General features: G+C 37.2%; 1 protein-coding gene across 2 annotated transcripts in view; it reads right to left on the bottom strand.

Annotated features, from left to right (window-relative positions):
* Positions 1–14,214: 14,214 nt before the first annotated feature.
* Positions 14,215–21,001, bottom strand: part of LTN1 (listerin E3 ubiquitin protein ligase 1) — a 62,018-nt gene continuing 55,231 nt past the window's right edge. Inside the window, exons 26-30 of one of the 2 annotated variants that reach the window (XM_007075036.3) lie at positions 19,750–19,921; positions 18,458–18,678; positions 16,886–17,080; positions 16,029–16,196; positions 14,215–15,550 (exon numbers count right to left, since the gene is read on the bottom strand). In XM_007075036.3, coding sequence (XP_007075098.1) covers positions 15,488–15,550; positions 16,029–16,196; positions 16,886–17,080; positions 18,458–18,678; positions 19,750–19,921 — 819 coding nt within the window. In that variant the 3' untranslated portion in view covers positions 14,215–15,487. Of the gene's footprint in view, positions 15,551–16,028; positions 16,197–16,885; positions 17,081–18,457; positions 18,679–19,749; positions 19,922–21,001 lie in introns of those variants that run through there. The other variant, XM_042998597.1, reaches the window with a different exon arrangement.

Below are 21,001 nucleotides of genomic sequence, written 5' to 3'. Positions count from 1 at the left end.
ACTTTCTCTAGAGTAATCCAGAGTGTGAGGACGCTCGAATGGCCCATGGAGATGTCCATGTGGTGAGGGAGCAGCGTCCTGCCCACAGCCATGTCAGTGAATCATTTGGAAGAGGACCCTCCACCCCCAATCATGCCTTCACATGATGACTGCAGGTACAGCCACAAGCTGACCTCAGTTTCATGAGTCCAATTCAGAACTATCCAGATAAGCCATCCTCAAATTCCTGACCTACAGAAACTGTTAGACAATACAGATAAGCCATCCTCAAATTCCTGACCTACAGAAACTGTCACATGTGTGTTGTTTTTAACTGCTTCTGTGTTTGGGGGCGCCTGGGTGGCTCAGTCGGTTAAGCGTCTGACTTCAGCTCCGATCATGATCTTGTGGTTCATGAGTTTGAGCCCCTCGTCAGGCTCTGTGCTGACAGCTCAGAGCCTGGAGCCTGATTCCGATTCTGTTTCCCCTCCCTGCCCCTCCACCCCCACCTCAGAAATAAATAGGGGCGCCTGGGTGGCTCAGTCGGTTGAGCGTCTGACTTTAGCTCAGGTCATTAACTCACAGTTCGTGAGTTTGAGCCCAACATCAGGCTCTGTGCTGAAAGTGTGGAACCTGTACCCTGCTTTGCATTCTGTCTCCCTCTCTCTCTGCCCCTACCCCCTCACGCTAGCTCTCTCTCTCTCAAAAATAAACATTAAAAACATATTTTTAGAGAAATAAATAAAACATTTTTAAAAACCGCTATGTTTTGGGGTATAGTAATAGATAATAAAACCATCAAAACAGGTTTCTATTCAGTGTTGAGCTTTTTAACTTAATTTGTAACTTGCACAATATTGTCAGATGTTGAATCTTCAACAGAATGAATTTCCAGAAAGTTTTAGTTCCTTGAACTGAATTTTTAAAATTTTGAACCAACTTTGGCATTGATTTAACTGATCTCTTTTGACGTATCTGATGACATTAATAGAAAACTGGCACCCTTTAACTCCAAAGATCTGCTAACGAAACACATCCACAATTATAGCTTTGCTTTTCATATGTGAAATCAGAAACACTAGAACAGAAAATGAAATTATTTTAGAATAATCACTTGAATTGCTCAAATGAAAAGTCATGCTTCCCAAAGTTATGTATAAATGTATTTTCTGCAGTACCATGCGATAAAACCATGGTCTTTGAGCAGTCATCTTAAAATAATCATAGTTTTGAAGTAGATGGTGCTATTTAGTGGATTTGCTAAGTGCTGCTGTCTCCCTGGCTCCTATGGTGTATGGTAAATGCCATTTTCTTTCATTAGTTTTCTGACCGAGTGTAAGTAAAATGCAACCAAAATGTAGAGGACTTGTTAGAAAAGGTTTGATGTTTTTCGGGGACATTCACAGTGAATTACAACAGAAGCTCAAAGTCTCAAAAGTATCTAAAGCCTAATTTATGACAGCAGCAAAGAGAAAAGGAACGCACTGCTCTGCTGAAGTACATTGTTTAATATCAGCTGGAGCGTTCATATCATTTAGTTAGTATAAAGAGTGTGTGTGTGTATAAATTAACTACAGGCTATTTGATGGCACAGCACAGTCTGGATGTAATCCTAAATTATATAGTCACCTCAACCAATCTTAAATTCACTTCTGCTTCACAGCTTTCTTCAAAAGAACACCGTTTTTGGCATAACCCTGCTCCATCAAAATCTGTATGTGCTTTCTCTTCACCGTGGGGCTTTTCGTTATGTCCACAAATTCTTTGCCACTCCTCCCTTCAAAAGGTGGAGCCTACTTCTGCCCCCCTTGAGCGTGAGCTGGACTTAGTGATTCATGCCTTAGGAGGACAGTATGCCAGAGGAAAAACAGTACCACAGTGAAGTAGAAATCATAACCACAATGAAATCCATGTAGAAATTTATTTCAAAAAGTGAAAATAAAATAGCCAAAATGCTTCCTATATTTTTGAAACAAAGAATAAAAAATCCTCACTTTTAGATAACTGGGCCACATTAACAATCATTGAAAATTGTAAGGTGAAAAAGCACCACATATCACCACTTGTGGAATATAGTTCAAGAAGTATATAGAAACACATCCCCCAGATGCATCTATTAGAAAAAAAAAATAAAGAAAAGTAATAAGTAAACATTCAACTCAACAGGTTACAAAGAGTATAAGGATAAACTATCAGAAAGTATAAAGAAATAACAGAATTAATAAAACATAAGAGAATCTGAGCAGTTAAAACAAAAACGTGTTCTCTGGGAAGATTAACTACATAGACCTCTAATAAAGTAGACCAAGAGAAAGGAAATGAGGCACAAATAAATATTAGGGATGAAAAGATCATATTTGCAAATAGAGTATAAATATTAAAAACCTTAAGAAAATACCATGAATAACTTTATAGCAACAAATCTGAAAACAGATGGATAACTTCCTAAAAAAATAAAACTTGTGAAAAACTACAACAAACACTTTAAAGAGTCTCTGACATTTAAAGCCATTGAATTAGTTGAGTACCTGCCCATTCTCCTTTCACTCCATAAAAGCACCAGATATTTTATAGGTGAGTATTACCAAACATTCAAGAATCCTAATGTTTTAGGGTTTTTATGATTCTAGTATATCATTGATAGCAAAACCAAACAGAAACAATGTAAGAAAATTATAGGTGAATCTCACTTATGAATATAAATACAGTACAAGAAAGATCATAGGTTGATTTTATTTGTGAACGAAGATGCAAAATTTGAAAAAATATTTTTAAAACTCACAAATATATTATTAGTAATAATAGCATTGATCAAGACCAAGTAGGCTTTATCCCAAGAACACAAGAATTGTTCAACATTAGAAAATCTATTTATGTAATCCACCTCAAGGACAGAGGAAGGCAAAAACAAAAAACAAAAAACCTTGCATTTAAACAGATGTAGAAAAAGCATTTGATAAAACTCATCATCCATTCAGGACTTTAAAATATAAGCAAAGAACAGAAAGAAACCTCCCAACACACAGTACGTACCCCAAATCTATACATGTATATCGTGGTTAGTACTTGAAATATTCCGTCATAAAGCTAATCAAGAAACAAGGAAGACTGCTCACTGAGAGGTCCTGCCAGCACAGTGAGACAAGATGTGAAATTCTAGAGGCACTGTCCTCAGAACTACTGGCAAGTTGGCTATGACAAAGCTCCACATTAGACAGGCGTGAGGAGGTGTTAAATTAAGGAAGGCGCTTTCCAAAAATTTAATTAATTATAATCTTGTGACAATTAACTACAAAACCACAGCTAGTAAGACATGTCAAGATGTATATTCTTCTGTTGATAGAAAATATAACCTTTTCACTTCCAATAAGCTGTCAGTTCTGTCATTAGGGAAGAATTTAGCTCTGACAACAAAGAGTTCTGTTTGATTTCTCTCTTTTCCAGCAATGGTTAGAATCCTAGCGACAGAGCCTCTGGAAGATCTGGCCCAAGTAGTAAAGCGATTTATTCAACATTTCCTAGCACCCTAACTTGACTGGCTCACCTAGAAGACAGACAGTGTGACATGCTATTCGTGACAGATCCTCTAGCACCAAATCTCAAGTTAAAAATATTTTTCAATCTCTATAAAACTATCGACACAGATCTGTCGAGTCTGGTATGGGAACCTGCCAGCCCACCTTACACTTGTCATCTGCCAGAACAGTGTCATCAAATTTTATTGCTTGCAGACCTCTAAACAAATTTTGGGAAAGTATGTACCGCTTCACATAGTCTTAAATTGGTAACTAACATGTACCATCATGAGTTTAAATAAGATAGCTGCCCTAACAATTTGATCAGCACAATAGCAATCTGATTCCACACCCCAGCCTCCCACTATCATCTCTAAAATAATACGAGAACAAACTCTTGAACAGTCAGACGTTTAATTAACATCGTTCATTGGGTCAGAATTTTTATTCCACGTTCCTCACAGAATTATGGCATACTTCAGTGCTTAAAATATTTTTACTTATCCCTCTATAATACTATACTGTAACAACATATGAATGTAAATTGAAATTCAAAAAATTAACTGTGACCGGACTAAAGGTATTAAAAATAACTTTTTTGTAAGTTATTAACTAACTACTAGAGCACAGATGATAAAAACATGAAGAGAACAAAGACTAAAACGACAAAACAGGGAAAGATCTCAGACACAAATGTTACACATGTTTCATGGTGAAAAGTCCTCACTCAGTAGGGCAGGAGAGAGAACGGAGCAAAAGTGCCACTTGGAGAGCTCATGCATATTCATCTCTTGTCCTTCGCGCTGACTGTAAAGTGCTCAAAACTAGCCACAGCGTCACTGGCCAACCCGGACCGTGCAGTGGAACCACAATTTGAGAACGGTGAAGCAACAACTAAGAAACCTAGGCCCAGCATGATTATAGAGCTTTTTATAACAGCCCTGACCTGCTAACTTCTGGACTTCATTTACAAGGAGAGAAATTTCTTGTTTAAAGCACATTTACTTCGGATTTTTTGTCATTCAGAGACAAACCTCATTGAGTTCTCAAGTACTTCTCCCCAAATGAAACAGCATCAACATCCCTCTAAAAAGCAGATCTTGGGGCGCCTGGGTGGCTCAGTCGGTTAAGCGTCTGACTTCAGCTCAGGTCTTGATCTCCCGGTTCGTGAGTTCGAGCCCCGCGTCGGGCTCTGTGCTGACAGCTCAGAGCCTGGAGCCTGCTTCAGATTCTGTGTCTCCCTCTCTCTCTCTCTGCCTCTCCCCTCCTCATGCTCTGTCTCTCTCTGTCTCTCTCTCTCTCAAAAATAAACATTAAAAAAAATTTTTTTTTTTTTAAATAAAAAGGAGATCTTGCTCTAGTATCCAGTCTTGTGTGTGGATGTAAGGTCTTATGACTCAACAACAACAACAAAACATTTTTAAAACGAGCAAACGATTTGTATAGATATTTCTCCAAAGAACATACACGAATGGTCAATGAATATACAAAAAGATGCTCAACACCAACGGTCATCAGAGAAATTCAAATCAAAACCACAATGAGACACCACTTCACATCCACTAGGATGGCTATGACTGGGGAAAAAAGCAAACCAGCATGTGTTGGTGATGATGGAAGATTCTGGAACCTTCATACACTGCTGAGAATATAAAATGTGGCAGCTGATGTGGAGAACAGTTTGGTGTTTCCTCAAAAAGTGAAACATAGAACTACCAGCGATTCTACTCCTAGGTACATACCCCAAAGAATTGAAAACATGTACTCATAAAAATACTTGTACATGAATGTTCATAGATGCACTATTCACATCAGCAAAAAGGTAGAAACCTACTCTTATTGCCCATTAAGAGAAGAATGGAGGGGTCCCTGGGTGGCTCAGTCGGTTGGGTGTCCAACTTCAGCTCAGGTCGTGATCTCACGGTTTGTGAGTTCGAGCCCCGCGTCGGGCTCTGTGCTGACAGCTCAGAGCCTGGAGCCTGCTTCGGATTCTGTGTCTCCCTCTCTCTCTGCCCCTCCCCTGCTCATGCTCTGTCTCTGTCTGTCTGTCAATACTAAATAAAAGTTAAAAAAATATTTTGTTTAAAAGAGAAGAATGGATAAACAAATTGTGGCATACATATGCTATGGAATCCTATTCAGCCATAAAAAAGGAATGAAGTACCGATTTGTGCGACAATGTGGATGAGCTTTGAAAACATGCCAAGTGAAAGAAAGTAGACACAAGGTCACATGTTGTACAATTCCATTTATATGAAATATCTGGAATAGGTAAATCCGTAGAGACAGAACATACATTGGTGGTTAGGGTAGGGTGGGGAGTAACTGCTAATGTATTAAATGTTACTAAACCAGCCATTTAAAAATGGTTAATTATATGCGTCTGAATTTCACTTCATTTTTTAAAAAGTAAGGCTAGCAAAAACGTCTATAGAACTGACAAATCTATTAGGAATAAAAGAGCCTAGTAAAAGTGAATAAAAGACTGTTCTACAGCCAGTAACAAGTAAATCGGAACCAGTTTTAAACCTGTTTGATCATGTATAACTTGCCTCAGTTTAATCTTAATTGATCACTGACAACTTGTATCAGAAGCCATTCAGTGACAGTCTCATACTTTGAAGGTCAACCAATCAACAATAAACTTATCAGTAATCTGCTGAGAGCCACCTGACCGGCATGTCTTGCCAGAATAACTATGTTTGTGAGGCTGACATCAATTTTCTCCACCTCTGTAACCAACACAACAATCCCTGACTCAAAAGCCTCATATGAAATTAGCAGTTGGTTACTCAAAATGAAAGGTCTAACCAGCATCACTCTCCCTTTCCCAGTTCTTGCTTTAGTTATCAGGTGGTAATCTTGATCTCTTCTTTGGACAATTCTCGCAAAATTACTTATAATACCTCACTTGACAGAATTCCAATGGATTCTTGGACCAACAGGAAAGATCAGTGGCTTCTTGAGCCCCACACTCCCAATAGTTCTCAATTCTGTTGCCAGATGAGTTTCTCAAAAACAATCTGAACTTTGGGCAGTTTCATTGAGTTCTTATAGCTGAATTTATTTCATCTAAGACTTCTACTAAACAAATAGATCTTCATATGATAAGGTACTTATTATACTTTGTTTTGTCCACATGATAATCAGACTTCTGATTTAGAAGTGAACCATTTGGTAAAGATTTTTGCCATTAACCTACCTATGCTCCCACCGCTTGTTTTCATCATTTTTGTTCATCTATTCATACAAATTTATACAAAATTTTGTATTATGTATTGTTTTGCCCCTTATTGTCTTGTGTGTGTTGAATGTATAAGGAAGTGCTTCATAGGGAACAGATGGAGGCATAGGCTAAGACTCCAAATCAATATAAATTGGCCCTAAAGACTAATGGTCCATTAGACTGATGACAATTGGCTGCTAAAATGATTGGTCAAATTTTGCCTTGGGTCATCTGTGAAATCTTCATGAGTATTCCTCAAGGCCGGGCAATTTGTAAAACAAGTTCACTTTGTTTAGTCTGTATCTCAGGATCATCAGTGTTTGGGGTCACTGATCACCAGCTCCTCCCTATTCTCCGCTTAGCTGGGCAACCCCATCTACCATTAACAAACACCCTTTGATAAATGCACTGTCTTTTTCTTGTCATTGATTTGTCTACGGCAAAGGCACAACCTCCTCCTGACGGTCTTCACACTACAATTCTAACTCTTGTGCTTAACTTGGCAAAAGTTTGCTACAAAATGACTCGCATTACTTATAGCCATTATAAGGACCTTCTCATCAAAATTAATATATTCAAAGGAGCTCTAGAAAAATCGGAGGGGGGGGGGGAGCCTAAAACATGCAACAGTCAACTTTTGATTGATATGTGGAGGCCTCAAAAGGAAACAGTGACTCACTGCCATTCAAACGTTCTGAGACCGCCCTCCTGGCACCTTTTTTCTACCCAGTTTTATCTTTACCATCCATTCAAACTTTCTATCCTTCTGCACCTTCTTTTACCTCCAAAAGAAGTGCTCTTTTGCTCAAGGTTCTTTTTAGGGAAGATCAATTACATCATATCATAGCCCTTCAAAACTACTGGGACAGAATGCAGATCTAAAGAAACTAATATTTGATCCTTAGCCTGGAATCAAGTAGAGAGCTATAAGAAATAAAGGATTTTCTTAACCTTAAGAAGACAAATCTACTGTAGAGTTCAAAATTTTATAGATATTGATTGTCCTGGAGTCTGTACCAACCAGTTCACTTAATTATTGGATACTCGGATGGGAACAAAATAGCTAAAAGCAGCAAAACCAGGGTGCCTGGGTGGCTCAATCAGTTAAGTATCTGACTTTGGCTCAGGTCATGACTCACGGTTTGTGCATCTGAGCCCTGCACTCGGTTCTCTGCTGTCGGCATAGAGCCTGCTTCAATCCTCTGTCCGCAACCCCCTCCTCCTCCACTTGTATGCGTGTACGCTCTCAAAAATAAACATTAAAAAGAAGGCAGCAAAACCAACAACAAAAATACCAAAACTAGGAGATGGTTTAAATAACCCAGTTCTTCATAATTCAAGGTCTGACCTTGAAAGGGAAAGCAAATAGGAAATGTAGTACATAAGGCCATTCCAAGAGCCTCTCCTTTATGGATGGATTGGACAAAATTCAAAATTATAAACAAACGATGAATTAAATAGCAGATTCCGGAAACTGACCCAGGAAAAATTTCAACCAATATTCTGGGGTATCCTCAAGAACTAATTTGTAAAGGCAGATGGGCTTGTCCTTTTTTTTAATTTCAAAAATGGATTTTAAAATGCCAATTTCAAAGATGTCACTTAACATTTCAAAAAGCTAGAATCAAAACAAATTTCTGGCCCTCAAGATGTTCTGTGTTCTATAAGAATTAGAAAGCTATGATTAAGGATACCATAAGCAGAAGGGCCATGGGAAAAATTAATGTCCTATGGCAGCTAAAAACAGGGCAACTATCCAAAATCTCTCTGGTAATGCCACTCCAGTAGACATTAGCACTTGAAACTTTCCCAACCTTCTTCTAAACTAGGAAGACAGGTCTACAAATAAAGGTGGGCGACAAAATGCAGATATGGGTCACTTTATCCACTAATAATTCCACAGAACACCAGATCCCTCAAGAGTACTACAACCACCCCAAGTGTGGAAATGTCTAAATCTATAATGGTTAATCTGGGACCAATATCAGGATACAGTACTTTCCTCATGACACCACCACGTAATAGGTAAGGTTCTATTTAATGAATGGAACTGCCAGGTAAAATTTGCAGCAGGATTATTTTTTATATATGATCAAATTATGGCTGATTTGGACATATAACCATACCGTGTACGTGTGATTCAAAAAATAACCAAATGATAAGCTATGATCCCAGAATTCTTACAGGCTAAAGACTTTCAAGACATAGGTGAAGGCGAGCCTGGGTGGCTCAGTTGGTTAAGTGTCTGACTTTGGCTCAGGGCACGATCTCACGGTTCGTGGGTCCGAGCTCCACGTTGGACTCTGTGCTGACAGCTCAGAGACTGGAGCCTGCTTCGGATTCTGTGTCTCCCCCTCTCTCTGCCCCTTCCCCACTCACACTCTGTCTCTCTCAAAAATAAACACACACAAAAAAGACATAGGTGAAGTATTTGGAGAAGTCCAGATTGATTCATCTTAGATTATCATAAACCTTTCTTTTTTGTATGTACATGTAAAGCCAGGCCTGCACTACAAATGTCCTATGCAATAGCCACTAGCCACGCATGGTTACTAAGACTTGAAATACATCAAGTGTGACTGAGGAACTAATTTAAAATTTATTTAAATTTAATTTTAAATTTCAATAAATTTAAACTCCAAAATGGAAAGTGATCCAGTTACTGGAAAACTTTTAAGTAGATTTGGAAAAACTAAGATATGTGAATTTACTTTAACTGTAAATTTTCTGAAATCTAAATACAGATCAATTATTTCTGATGAAAATTTCACATCTGAATTGAAATGTACTGTAAATTTAAAGTACACACCGGATCTCAAAAATTTAATAACTAATTCTTTTTTTTTTTTTTTTTTTTTTTAATTTTTTTTTCAACGTTTTTTATTTATTTTTGGGACAGAGAGAGACAGACAGAGCATGAACGGGGGATGGGCAGAGAGAGAGGGAGACACAGAATCTGAAACAGGCTCCAGGCTCCGAGCCATCAGCACAGAGCCCGACGCGGGGCTCGAACTCACAGACCGCGAGATCGTGACCTGGCTGAAGTCGGACGCTTAACCGACTGCGCCACCCAGGCGCCCCAATAACTAATTCTTATACGGGTCACATGTTGAAATAGTACTGTGGATGCTGAGTTAAAATGTGCTATTAAAAATTAATTTCACCTATTTCTTCTTACATTTTTTTAATGTAGCTACTAGCTAACTTTATTTTAATTTTTAAGATTATTTTTATTTATTTTTGAGAGAGAGAGAGACAGAGCGCAAGTGGGGAAGGGGGAGAGAGGAAGGGAGACGCAGAATCCGAAGCAGGCTCCAGGCACTGAGCTGTCAAGTTCACAGCCAGACGTGGGCTTGAACTCGTACCAGGTACCAGGTACCCTGCTACTAGCAAACTTCAAAATAACATATATAAAGGGGAGCCTGGGTGGCTCAGTCAGTTAAGCATCCGACTTCAGCTCAGGTCATGATCTCACAGTTCAAGAGTTCAAGTCCCACACTGGTCTCTCTGCTGTCCCAACGAGCCCACTTTGGATCCTCTGCCCCCACCCCCCCACCGCCGCCCTTCCCACACTTGCACACATGCCTTTCTCGCTCTCAAAAATAAACATTTAAATAACAAATATATAAAATAACAAATATGGCTCCCATTATATTTCTATTCGATAGTGCTTGATCAGTCCATACTCTAAGGCAATCAACTAGGGGTCATTTTGCCAGCCAGGGCACATCTGGCAATGTCTGGACATTTCTGGTTGCTACAGCTGAGATGCTGAACTGGCATCTAGTAGACAGAGGCCAAAAATGCTGCTTAACATCCTACAATGCACAGGGAAGTCCCCCAAAGAATTATGCACCTCAAAATGCCCAAAGTACTGAGGTTGAGAAACTAATTGTTTGTTCTTCAGCAGCATGGCATACATAAAAACAAACAAATACCATTGTCTCTTAGTAGCTTATCCTTGGATCCAATAGCTTATTTTCTTACATCAGAGAAACTGGAGCCTAGACTAAGTTGTTGAAGACATCTTCACATTTGTACTAAGTTCACCTTTAAGTCTGATTATCAACCATAGCTCATATCACAATTTGCTGAAAGCCTACCCCTTAAGATCAAGAATCAGACAAGGGTATCTGCTCTCAACACTTCAACACTGGAAAGTTCTAGCCAAGGCAATTAGGCAAGAAAAAGAAAGAAAAGGCATCCAGATTGGAAAAGAAGTAAAACTATCTCTATTTGCCAGTGACATGATCTTACATATAAAATTCACACATACACATACACACAAACCTATTAGAGAAAATAAGTTTAGCAAGGATGGATGGTAGAAGATCAATATGCAAATTAAATCTGATGGTACCACATAAAGTATATTATCACTTTCTCTTTCTCATTTTACCATCTACTGGTTTGGCTTTCTCAAATCCAGAAATGAAAAGAGAACCCATGATCCTGGTTCTGCAGTTCCAGAAGGGTCAATGCCCAGAAAAGACATTCTGAATACTGCACTAGTAAATTCTTACAAATACTGCTTGTTAATGAGTTTGGTTTTAAAGAATGAAAAGGAAGACTACCACCTGGATATACGATACACCACGGTCTTTTAGAATACTGAAACTTACCAGAAGCCAAACAGGCTCAAGTGAACAAACCTGTGGTCTTTTATAAGGTCTCTTTTTGTAAGTCTTTTATAGGACACATCGCACTGTTAAAAATAAAAGAGGAAATCAATAGCCAGTATATATTTGAAATAACATATCAATTTAGAATGCCACAGATACAGAGGTTTCTTAATTTCCCCGGATACCCCTAATAAAATCTGGATACGAATTACACACATTATTTGATGCTTCGGTGCCCCTCAAAGAAGTTGCTATCCTTAAAAAAGAAATCCACAGTAAACAACAACAACAACAACAACAACAAACATTATCAAAGCTATTGAATTAGCAGCCCTCCATGCTAAACACCCAAAGTCTTTTTGAGCCCAAAGTCTTTTTGCAAGGAACTTTTATAAAACAAAAAGACAAATTCATGGAGAGGTTCAAGCATTCTGTCACAAACACACAAAATTTTTGCTTCAAATTTTGAAACAAACAAACTGAGAATAATTGAGTTGGAAGACCTTAAGGATAAGATCTGGCAAAGCCAGAAGGGCCACCTGGTTACACAGATAAAACTTAAGATGGGCACTTGTCAAATTCTTCCATAAATCAACTTATTACAGTGAGGACACACTAGCCACAATAATAAGCCAGAGAAAGGGAGTACTTGGACTGCAGAGAATACGGCTCTCCAAGGAAAGTCTTGAAAGAACAAGAATAGAGGACTTCTTACCTACTCTTCAAGATTAATTATAAAGCTATTTTTTCAAGAATAAAGAATCTGTGTAGAATTAACACAGGTAAGTAGGCCACTGGAACAGAATACAGAACCCAGAAACCAATTCACACATGAAAGAGGATTTGGTAATATAAGAGAGGAGGCACTACAAAGTTAATGGGGAACAGGCATGCTATTTGACAAAGGATGCCACGAGAACTGGTTATCAATATGGGATAGGATTTGTGCCTTATAACAATCGCAAAATTTAATTTCAGGTGAATCAGGCATATTTTGAAATTTATATCTTTTGAAACAAAATAGAATTTTCTTTTAACTCAGGAGAGGAATAAATTTTTAAAACGTAACACAAAAAAGGCTCAATCATAAAGGAAAAGGATGATAAATCTGACTAAATTTAACTGCAAAATTCTATATAATTAACGACAGACCACATTAAAATGAAGCCACATACTAAAAGCAGCCATGTAATAGAGAAAAACAGGTATATAGATAATAAATTCACAAAATAATGACCAGTAAATATATGAAATGAAGCTAAGGTTCCTGGTAGCCAGGGAAACAGAAATTAAAACAAAAAGCTACTATCTCACAGCTCTGACTAGAAAATTTTAAAAATCTGGTAAGACTAAGTAGTGGTGATAAGACAAGAAAACCAGAATTCTCTTAAACTGTCACTGGGAGTGCAAACTTGCATACCACTTTGGAGAACAATCTGAGAATATCTAAAGTCAAAGAGTATACATATCTACTACCTAAAAATACATTTGAGGGACGTATGTCTGGAATACCTAGCACATCCACATGAGCAAATGTTATCAAGAATGTACACATGCAGCACAGTTCTAAAAAGCAAAAAGTTGTAATTAAAATGACCATCATTGGGGGAACTGGCAGGTAAACTAATATACAACAGTTGAGTGAAAAAGCTTACAAAAGATTACATACAACAGGCTCTCGCAAAAAAAAAAAAAAAATTAATAAAACTGCTATATAATTACTTATGGATGCAAACACATGGTAAAGTATAAAATCTTAAAACAAGAAAGGTCACGCCAACTTCAGAACAGATTAGCTCTGGGGAGGGAAAGAGGAGATGGCATCGGGGAGGAGTACAAAAGAGGAATATTTTATTTCTTTAAAAATCAGAAGCAAATATGGCAAAATAGTTTGTGAAGAGTACAAGGGCATTTATATTATTACTCTGTATATTTGAAATATTTTATCATTAAAAAGAATCTTAATGGGCACATATGGTATAACAATAAAATAATAACATTAATCATTCACACCACAAAAACTTATCAAGTAATAACATTAATTCTTTAAGCCACAGAAACTTATGTACATACATTAGAGCATGTGATAAGAGTTAAAAATAAATTCTAAAATTTGCAATTTACATTAGGGTTTTAAATTAATAATTTTGCTAATGGGCTTTGAATCTCATGCAATTTTTTAACGTCCTTATACTAGAATTTTAAGGGATGCTCTGCAGAGTTGTTAAAGCTATATAAACAAAACTTTAATCAATCATATTTTGTATTTCAGTCTTATTTTTGAAAGCCTTTTCTGTAGTATATAAACAGTAACAAGCTTTACATATATTTACAAGTCTCAAAGACTAAGAGTCCTAAGTATGAAGAGTAGGTATTCCACTTTATTATAGTGTTTCACCAAGAGCCTGATGCCCTAAATACAAATGTGGAAAAACAATGCTCCATTATTCCCTTTTGTGTTCTTCTTGAGGTTTGGATCAGAAGCCAAGAAGTACCAATACTGGAAAAGTTATAAACAAGGTCTTATTATAAAACCATTTTTAAAGGAAAAGTGTGTAACTTTCACAGAGGAGTAACACAATCCTTTGGGATTACTATGTCAGAGAGAGACGTAAAAGAATATTTTAAGAAAGGGGTTAAGCAGAGGTAGTACAATTTTGCTATCTGTTCTTCACTTACTGACTCCTTGAGTCTCAAGGCTATAAGATAATAAACACTACAGAGAAAAATCCAAGAGACAGATAAAACTGGGTAGGATACTGCATCTACAAATTCAACTCAAGAGGGTCCATAACTCACGCATAATACTTCACTCTCGACTATAATACTCTGACCACATTCATTCTAGTTCAATAATAACCATTTTACCCAGTTGATGGTAAGCAGTGATTTTATTTAACATGACTTGCTTTTTGCCAATTAAACATTTGCAACAGAGATGATCAGCTGATCTTTCAAGGAAACTTGCTACTAGATATGCTAATATTTCCCGTGTAATGGAAGACTGCAAAAAATGATTCCAAGTTCCAAACTTCCACATGTTTATATCTTGGGCACAATTTTTTAAGGGTAACAGTGCTGTGGCAAAAGGCAGGTTTCCACCTACTTCATTTCAGCCCATTAAACTGAATTTTACTTAGTACTAAAATTATTAACTTGTATTTCTAAAGGCTGGAAAAAATAAGCTCCCCCAAATCTCTAATTTAGTGTCATCTTGGCCAGTAAGAACAGCAAAGTTTGCTTACAAAATTGAAAGCCTCCTGCAACATTTTATAATTTTTTGTTTTTTCCACCAATGTTAAATTTCAGAAATACTTATTTCTTCCCTCTCAATAGAGGGATAACTACCACTCTGCTTCCTGAATGAAATAATCTAATTTTTGCTTCTCTCAAATTCATATCCTCTGGAGACTCACTCAAACTGAGTAATAATAAAGTCACTGACAGATCTGCAATTCAAATTTCATTAATACATGGAAATTCTTCAACAGCAAAAGGTCAGTGCCAGGAATTTAATTTTCTGAATTTCATAACCCTTGATAAATGGAGACACCTTACTTAAAGTTCGGTTTACACTCTTTGCTATAGGATTTCAAAGCATGCTTCAAATAGCTTATAATAAGCTATATTAATAGCTTAGCCTCATTTTATCATTAAAATAATCTACAAATATCCGAATACTAATTAATTTTGTCGTAACTAATAAATAAGTCTTAAAATATCTGTAGATAGAAATCAACCTTCTCCATTCATTTGCGTCAGTTGGACTTTTAGAATATAGATGAACAAACTGTGTTTTTTAGTATAATATAGTTGTACAGTGCTTTCACAAATTCCAATTCTGTAATTTAGGGTTTTTCCGTATTTATTTTTAAATATACAAAAAGATTAAACTATTAATATAAATATTTTCTCTCAAATATGTAATATTCTTATGTAAAAGAAAAGGTTTCCAAACATTTACAAAGCAATCTAAAGGTAAGTAAACCTGATTTAGGATCATTACATCAACCAAAATAATTTTCCAGAGAAGATCTCATTTAAAAGGAACGCTCACTGGCCTCCTCACATCAATACTTCAAGGTGGATCCAAAGCCACACTCTGCTTGATTACTTCAGGGATCACTTCCAATGGAAAAAAATTTTCAGAAAAAGGTCTCACGACAGAGTGGACAAGTGGATTTGTTGCTAGACGTAAACCATTTGTACTGAAAAAGAAAAGGTTTTGAATGTCAAAAGAACTTTTTAAAGCTGTTGTATTACATATACATCTAAAGTAAGCTTAACAATGATAAAGTGGAAAAGGGAGAATACCAAAATTTTAGCTTCGTCCATTCATCTCCAAGATCAACACAACTCAGTATTACTTCCAAAGGCTATAGTATGATGCTTTCTACCTACACACAGCCACGGAGACATGTGAGGAAGACAAGACCTCCTTATGAAGCAGCTGTACACGGCTGATGATTAAAGAGAGCAAAGAGCTCTGATGCCAGCTGGCCCCTGCTTCCAATTTTTTCAGTCTCATTTATGCTACTGGTCTCAGTGAACTTTTGCAGATTTTGAAAAATCATTTTAATATTAACTACATTTAAGAGTTTAACATTGTTTTCTTTTCCAAAATTAGATATCACACATATAAAATATACAAAAAATATAAATAAGCTAATTTCTCTTTGGACTTACCAAGCAGGCTGAATGGAACTTCTTCTTGCATGTTCTACAGGCTTTTTTTGGAAGAGAATAGTTGAAACCATGAATGACTGAGAAACAGATCATGCAATCTTCAACACCCTCAAAACGTTTGTCTACATTATTTTTCCACAATGCTAGGCCTTCCATAATGCTTCCATTCTGTTAACAACAAGAAAAGAAAAATAGAGTAAACATGCCCTGAAGTGCACCAAAGTTATTTTTATTCAATTTCATAAATTTTAAAATTAAATTTTAATTTGGAGAGGAGAGAATCTGCTTGGCTATCTTCACACCTCCTGTTTTCTGAATGCTGGTTTTTAAAATGACCTCCCAAGTTTCAGGAACCAGATATAATTTCTCTTCACTAAAGACAGACTTGAAAGAAAGGCTTCTGCACCAACACATCAAGCTTTAGAGTATCAATGTGTAAACAACTATAATTTGTTTTAAAAGTCAAAGATCTTTGAGTAGTGGGATTTCCCTAATCACAGAAGGACAGGTGAAATCTTAGACTAAAAGTAGCTCCAAAGACATTCATCAGTCTGGTATCTTACAAGAAGAGTCCCTCTCAAACAACTTCCGTAACACTACATATTGTTCCAGGTCATCCACAATGCCAATGGAGTAGAGTCAATCCCTCTCAAACACCAGGAAAGAGATTGTAGAACCTTAAAAATTAAAACAGCTTGGCAGGTTCAAGTCATTTAGGCATATATGTGTGCTGATCCAAGGAAATACAGTGTATCGGTTTCAGCCTCAAGCAGAAGGGATGTATTTCAAGTTTGCCCTTTCAAAGAGCAGGTCAGCAGTGCTCTATCTGGGAGGTCAATGTGGACACAGACACTTACTTGATGGGTGAGGTAAGTGCTCAACTGCAGCATCCAGTTCCGCCACTGCTGAACAGCCACTCCCACTCTCTTCCCACTCTCCACGGTTATTGAGCCCAGTGGATAATTTGAAGGCAGCTGTATAATAAGCTCAATAACTATGTCCTCAATAGCGTAAGTAGCCATCACTTCTCGAGTAGTAGCCCGAGCTTTAACCTGCAACATGGGAAAGGTAATACTTTCTTGCAAATTTCTTTCTTTTGTTCAAAAAACATCTTGATAGGATAGTCAGTCTTCATTCAAAGACAACACAGGTAAGCACGTTGGTTTATTAGACAAGAGGTATTTAGTAAATAGGTTTATATTTTAAAGTGATTTTCATGAAATTCAAAGTCAGTTTCAAAAGAAATTCTGCTCATAAAAATGTATGTTTTAGAATATTTGGCTTATCACATAAGTTTGTGAACAGACCAATGACAGAATGAGTTTTTAATTATTCCTTTTCTTCCACACAGGGTATCAAATATCACTTCTATTTCGAAGTCTCCCAAGTCTTTCTCTGCCATCGCATTCTCTTGAGCTTTAAAGCCAACCATCAACTGTTGGACTATTTCCACCTACTAACCAGCTACAAGTTCAAAAAATCACCACAAATTTTCTAACATTCCTCTCCTTTTATGGAACAGTCCCATTGATACTACCTCACTCAAGTCCTCCTTGTTACTCGTGATGTCTACACCAGTGGTATCTCCTGGCTATGCATTTGAAGCCAAGCTCCATGCCAACAGCCAGTACTATACGTTGCAGTCAGAGCAATTTCACGGATTAGAACTCTGACAGCGTCACTTGCCTCAAAGGAAAGTTTTCAGTGGCTAAATAGGACCAAATTATTTTAGACTATTATTTGAGGCCTTTCCCAATATGGCCTAATTCATCATGGAAGCAGCTGGTTCTCTATTTACTTTCAGGAATCCTACTGCGTATGAATACCGGCTTACTCGTCATTTCTTACGCAGTCACAGAAATTACATTCTCATCTCCAAACTTTTTGCTTTTGCAATGCTGCTGCTTCTATATTCAATCCCTTTCCCCTCATTGTCTTGCCCACTTCAAAGTAATCTTTCTCCATAAAGTTGCATCCAATCTCTTCAGCCAGATGAACCTCTCCCACTCTGATCGCAGAGCACTCTTCCTCTTAATGAGCCACATTTTAGTTTCCAGTGCAAAAAAGATTATCAGGATCACGCTTTCCCCTTTATCAGATTATATGTGATTACACAATAAGGATCTGGCCCTACTAAACCATTCATTTCCCAAGTGACTGACACACAGTGCCTGGAATGGTTTTCCAATATATATTTTGAATGAACTAACGAATGTTCAAAAACTTTGATGGGGGTATATGAAATCATAACACTGTTTTTGACAATGACAATGACAATGAGATTTGACACCTAAGAATCAGAAAACAAAGTAGACAATTTGTATAATTCTGAACCACTGGGTTAATATTGTGATGATATACACTACAAATGGCAGACATAATCAATATTCAGACAGCTTTCCTGGAAAAAAATTCAAGATAATACTAACCGTCATGCCATTAAATAGTTGTGTACTTGTTTGTACAGAAGAAATTTCTTGAAAAGAAAGAACACTGCTGACATACTTGCTTGTAAATCTATCTACAATATTGAAAACACGCTTCTCACTACTATTCCACCACAGCCTAACCATGGCAGGTAAGTCTTTTAATGTCATATGATAGACTGAACAAGCCAAGTGTGGGATATGGTATGGAAGAGTTGCTGTTTCTGAGGAAAAAACAAAGTCTTAGTTAGTAACAGGTATTTCTTACATAGAATAACAGACTAGAGCATCATTTTTAATTCCTTAACGCTAGAGCCAGAGCTCATAAAATAAACATACCAAAGAAACCAGAACTCTGGAGCATTAGCTTTCTCTCATACGTTCAAAGTGAACCATTAGAATGGCAAAAAAGCAGCAAAAAGAAGGAAGATTCCAACTGACAACGAAAACTCTGCCTAGAAATAGCATTCTGTATTCCACATGACAGATCACAAAAGAGGAACATTCATATTTAAAAAAAGAGGACCCCCACCCCCTGCCCCTGGGGGTGGAAAAAAATTAAATAAAAAGGAGGAAAAGTTTAAAGACTGTCTTTATTATAAATTATGAAAAGGAGTTTGGCCCCTACACTTTCCCCAGAGCTCACTGATGTGTTATACAAAAATCCTAGAATATCCACTTCAATACTCGTAAGACATAGTACCCTCCTCAGATCTCCAAGGCATTTAAAAAATTCCAATTGCAAGGACACCACTTAAAACACTATAGTACAACTAGATGCATGTATATCTATCCCCTCAGCTAAAATCTGAGCTCATGGAGTGAAAGAAATAAATTTCATTCACCTTTGTTTTCCCAACTGAAGGCTACTTATATATAAGTATATATTATGCTTATAAATATAGACTACTTACTCATAAAGACTTATAAGACCACAGACTTATTTAAGATTATAAGACTTATCTAAGACTATAAGTCTATAAGACTACTCATTTATAAGTATATATTATTATTTTATAAAACATTATCATATAGTTGCTTACAGAATATTGGCTTACAGAATAAAAGATAACAGTCTCAACAAACTAGGCTTCAAAAATGTAAATTCTTACCCTTACCCACAAGATCTAAGTGTATGTCCTATTTAAATGAATATGGAAAATCGTGTCTTTCAACATTCTTGTGGCCACAACTCACATTTGGGGTTATTCTCCAAATTTGCAAGAATAAAGCATAATAAATACAACTCAATATGGACGTAGTCTCCACGAAAAAAACACAAACACACGTCTTACCTCTAATACTCAACTGGAGCTCTTCCGTAAAGAATGTTTTAGGCTCCTTATTAGAGAGCTCAATAGCTGTCTCTGCATAAGTCGGATTTTCTGGCATCAGCCTGAACAGGTGATAGAGCAATTTATTCAAACTTTTTGTTTTTCGAAGGTACATTGAATACAGTGCCCGAAGCTGGTGGGGAGTAAAGAATTTTTGTTAGTAAACCCAATTAAACCAAGAGAAGCAGTAGAGAAGAACAAACCAAAATAGAATAGATTGTACAACACAATGAAAAAGGCATTAATTTGAACACTTAGAATTACACGGAGGAGTCCTACAAAGTATGTGCCACATTCGTACTTTCCAAACATGTCATTTGATGGCACTGCTCCCTTTCTTTCTTCACAAACAAGCAGAAGTTTTCACTATCCCCTCATTATTAGACATATGCTTCCAACATCTTTCTCAAACTATCTCCCTGTTAGCAAGTTCACCTCTACTTGGAGTCTCTCAAAACCTACTCCCCACTCCCCAGGGGATTTTCTCCCTCTCCCTCCCAAGTCTTCCACACACCCCTTCTGCACCATAGGCCTTTATCTTTCAAAATCCTGCTTAAAACTAATCTCATTTTTATGACTGACCTCACACCATATCAAACACTCCACCAGCTTTATTCACCATAACCAAAAAGTATAAACAATCTAAATGTCCATCAGTGGATAAATGAATAAACAAAATGTGGTATACTGATACAATGGAATACTATTCGGTCATAAAAGGGAATGTGATACTGGGGCACCGGGGTGGCTCAGTCAGTTAAGCGTCTTGGTCTCAGGTCATGATCTCACCGTCCGTGAGTTTGAGCCCCCTATCAGGCTCTCTGCTGACAGTACAGAGCCTGCTTTGGATCCTCTATCTCCCTCTCTCTGCCCCTCCCCCACTGGTGCTCGCTCTCTCTCTCTCTCTCTCTCTCTCTCTCTCTCTCATAAACACTGAAAAAAGGAACGTAATGCTGATACATGCCATACATAGCATGCATGAATTTGCAAACATCATGCTAAGTGAAATAAGTCAGACACAATGAAAGACCACATATGTGAAATGTTCACAATAGGCAAATTCACAGAGATACAACATAGATTGGTGGCAGCCAGGGGCTGGCTGGAGGGTTTGAGAGGAAATAGCATAGTTTGCAAATGGGTAAAGGTTCCTTAATTCAGGTGCTGACAAGTTCCAAGATTAGATGGTGGTGATACTTATGCAATTCTGTGA

The sequence above is a fragment of the Panthera tigris genome, chromosome C2, assembly GCF_018350195.1.
Source record: "Panthera tigris isolate Pti1 chromosome C2, P.tigris_Pti1_mat1.1, whole genome shotgun sequence".
NCBI classification, from domain to species: domain Eukaryota; kingdom Metazoa; phylum Chordata; class Mammalia; order Carnivora; family Felidae; genus Panthera; species Panthera tigris.
Note: the sequence above shows the minus strand (reverse complement) of the source record. Positions and strands in the feature narration are given on the sequence as shown.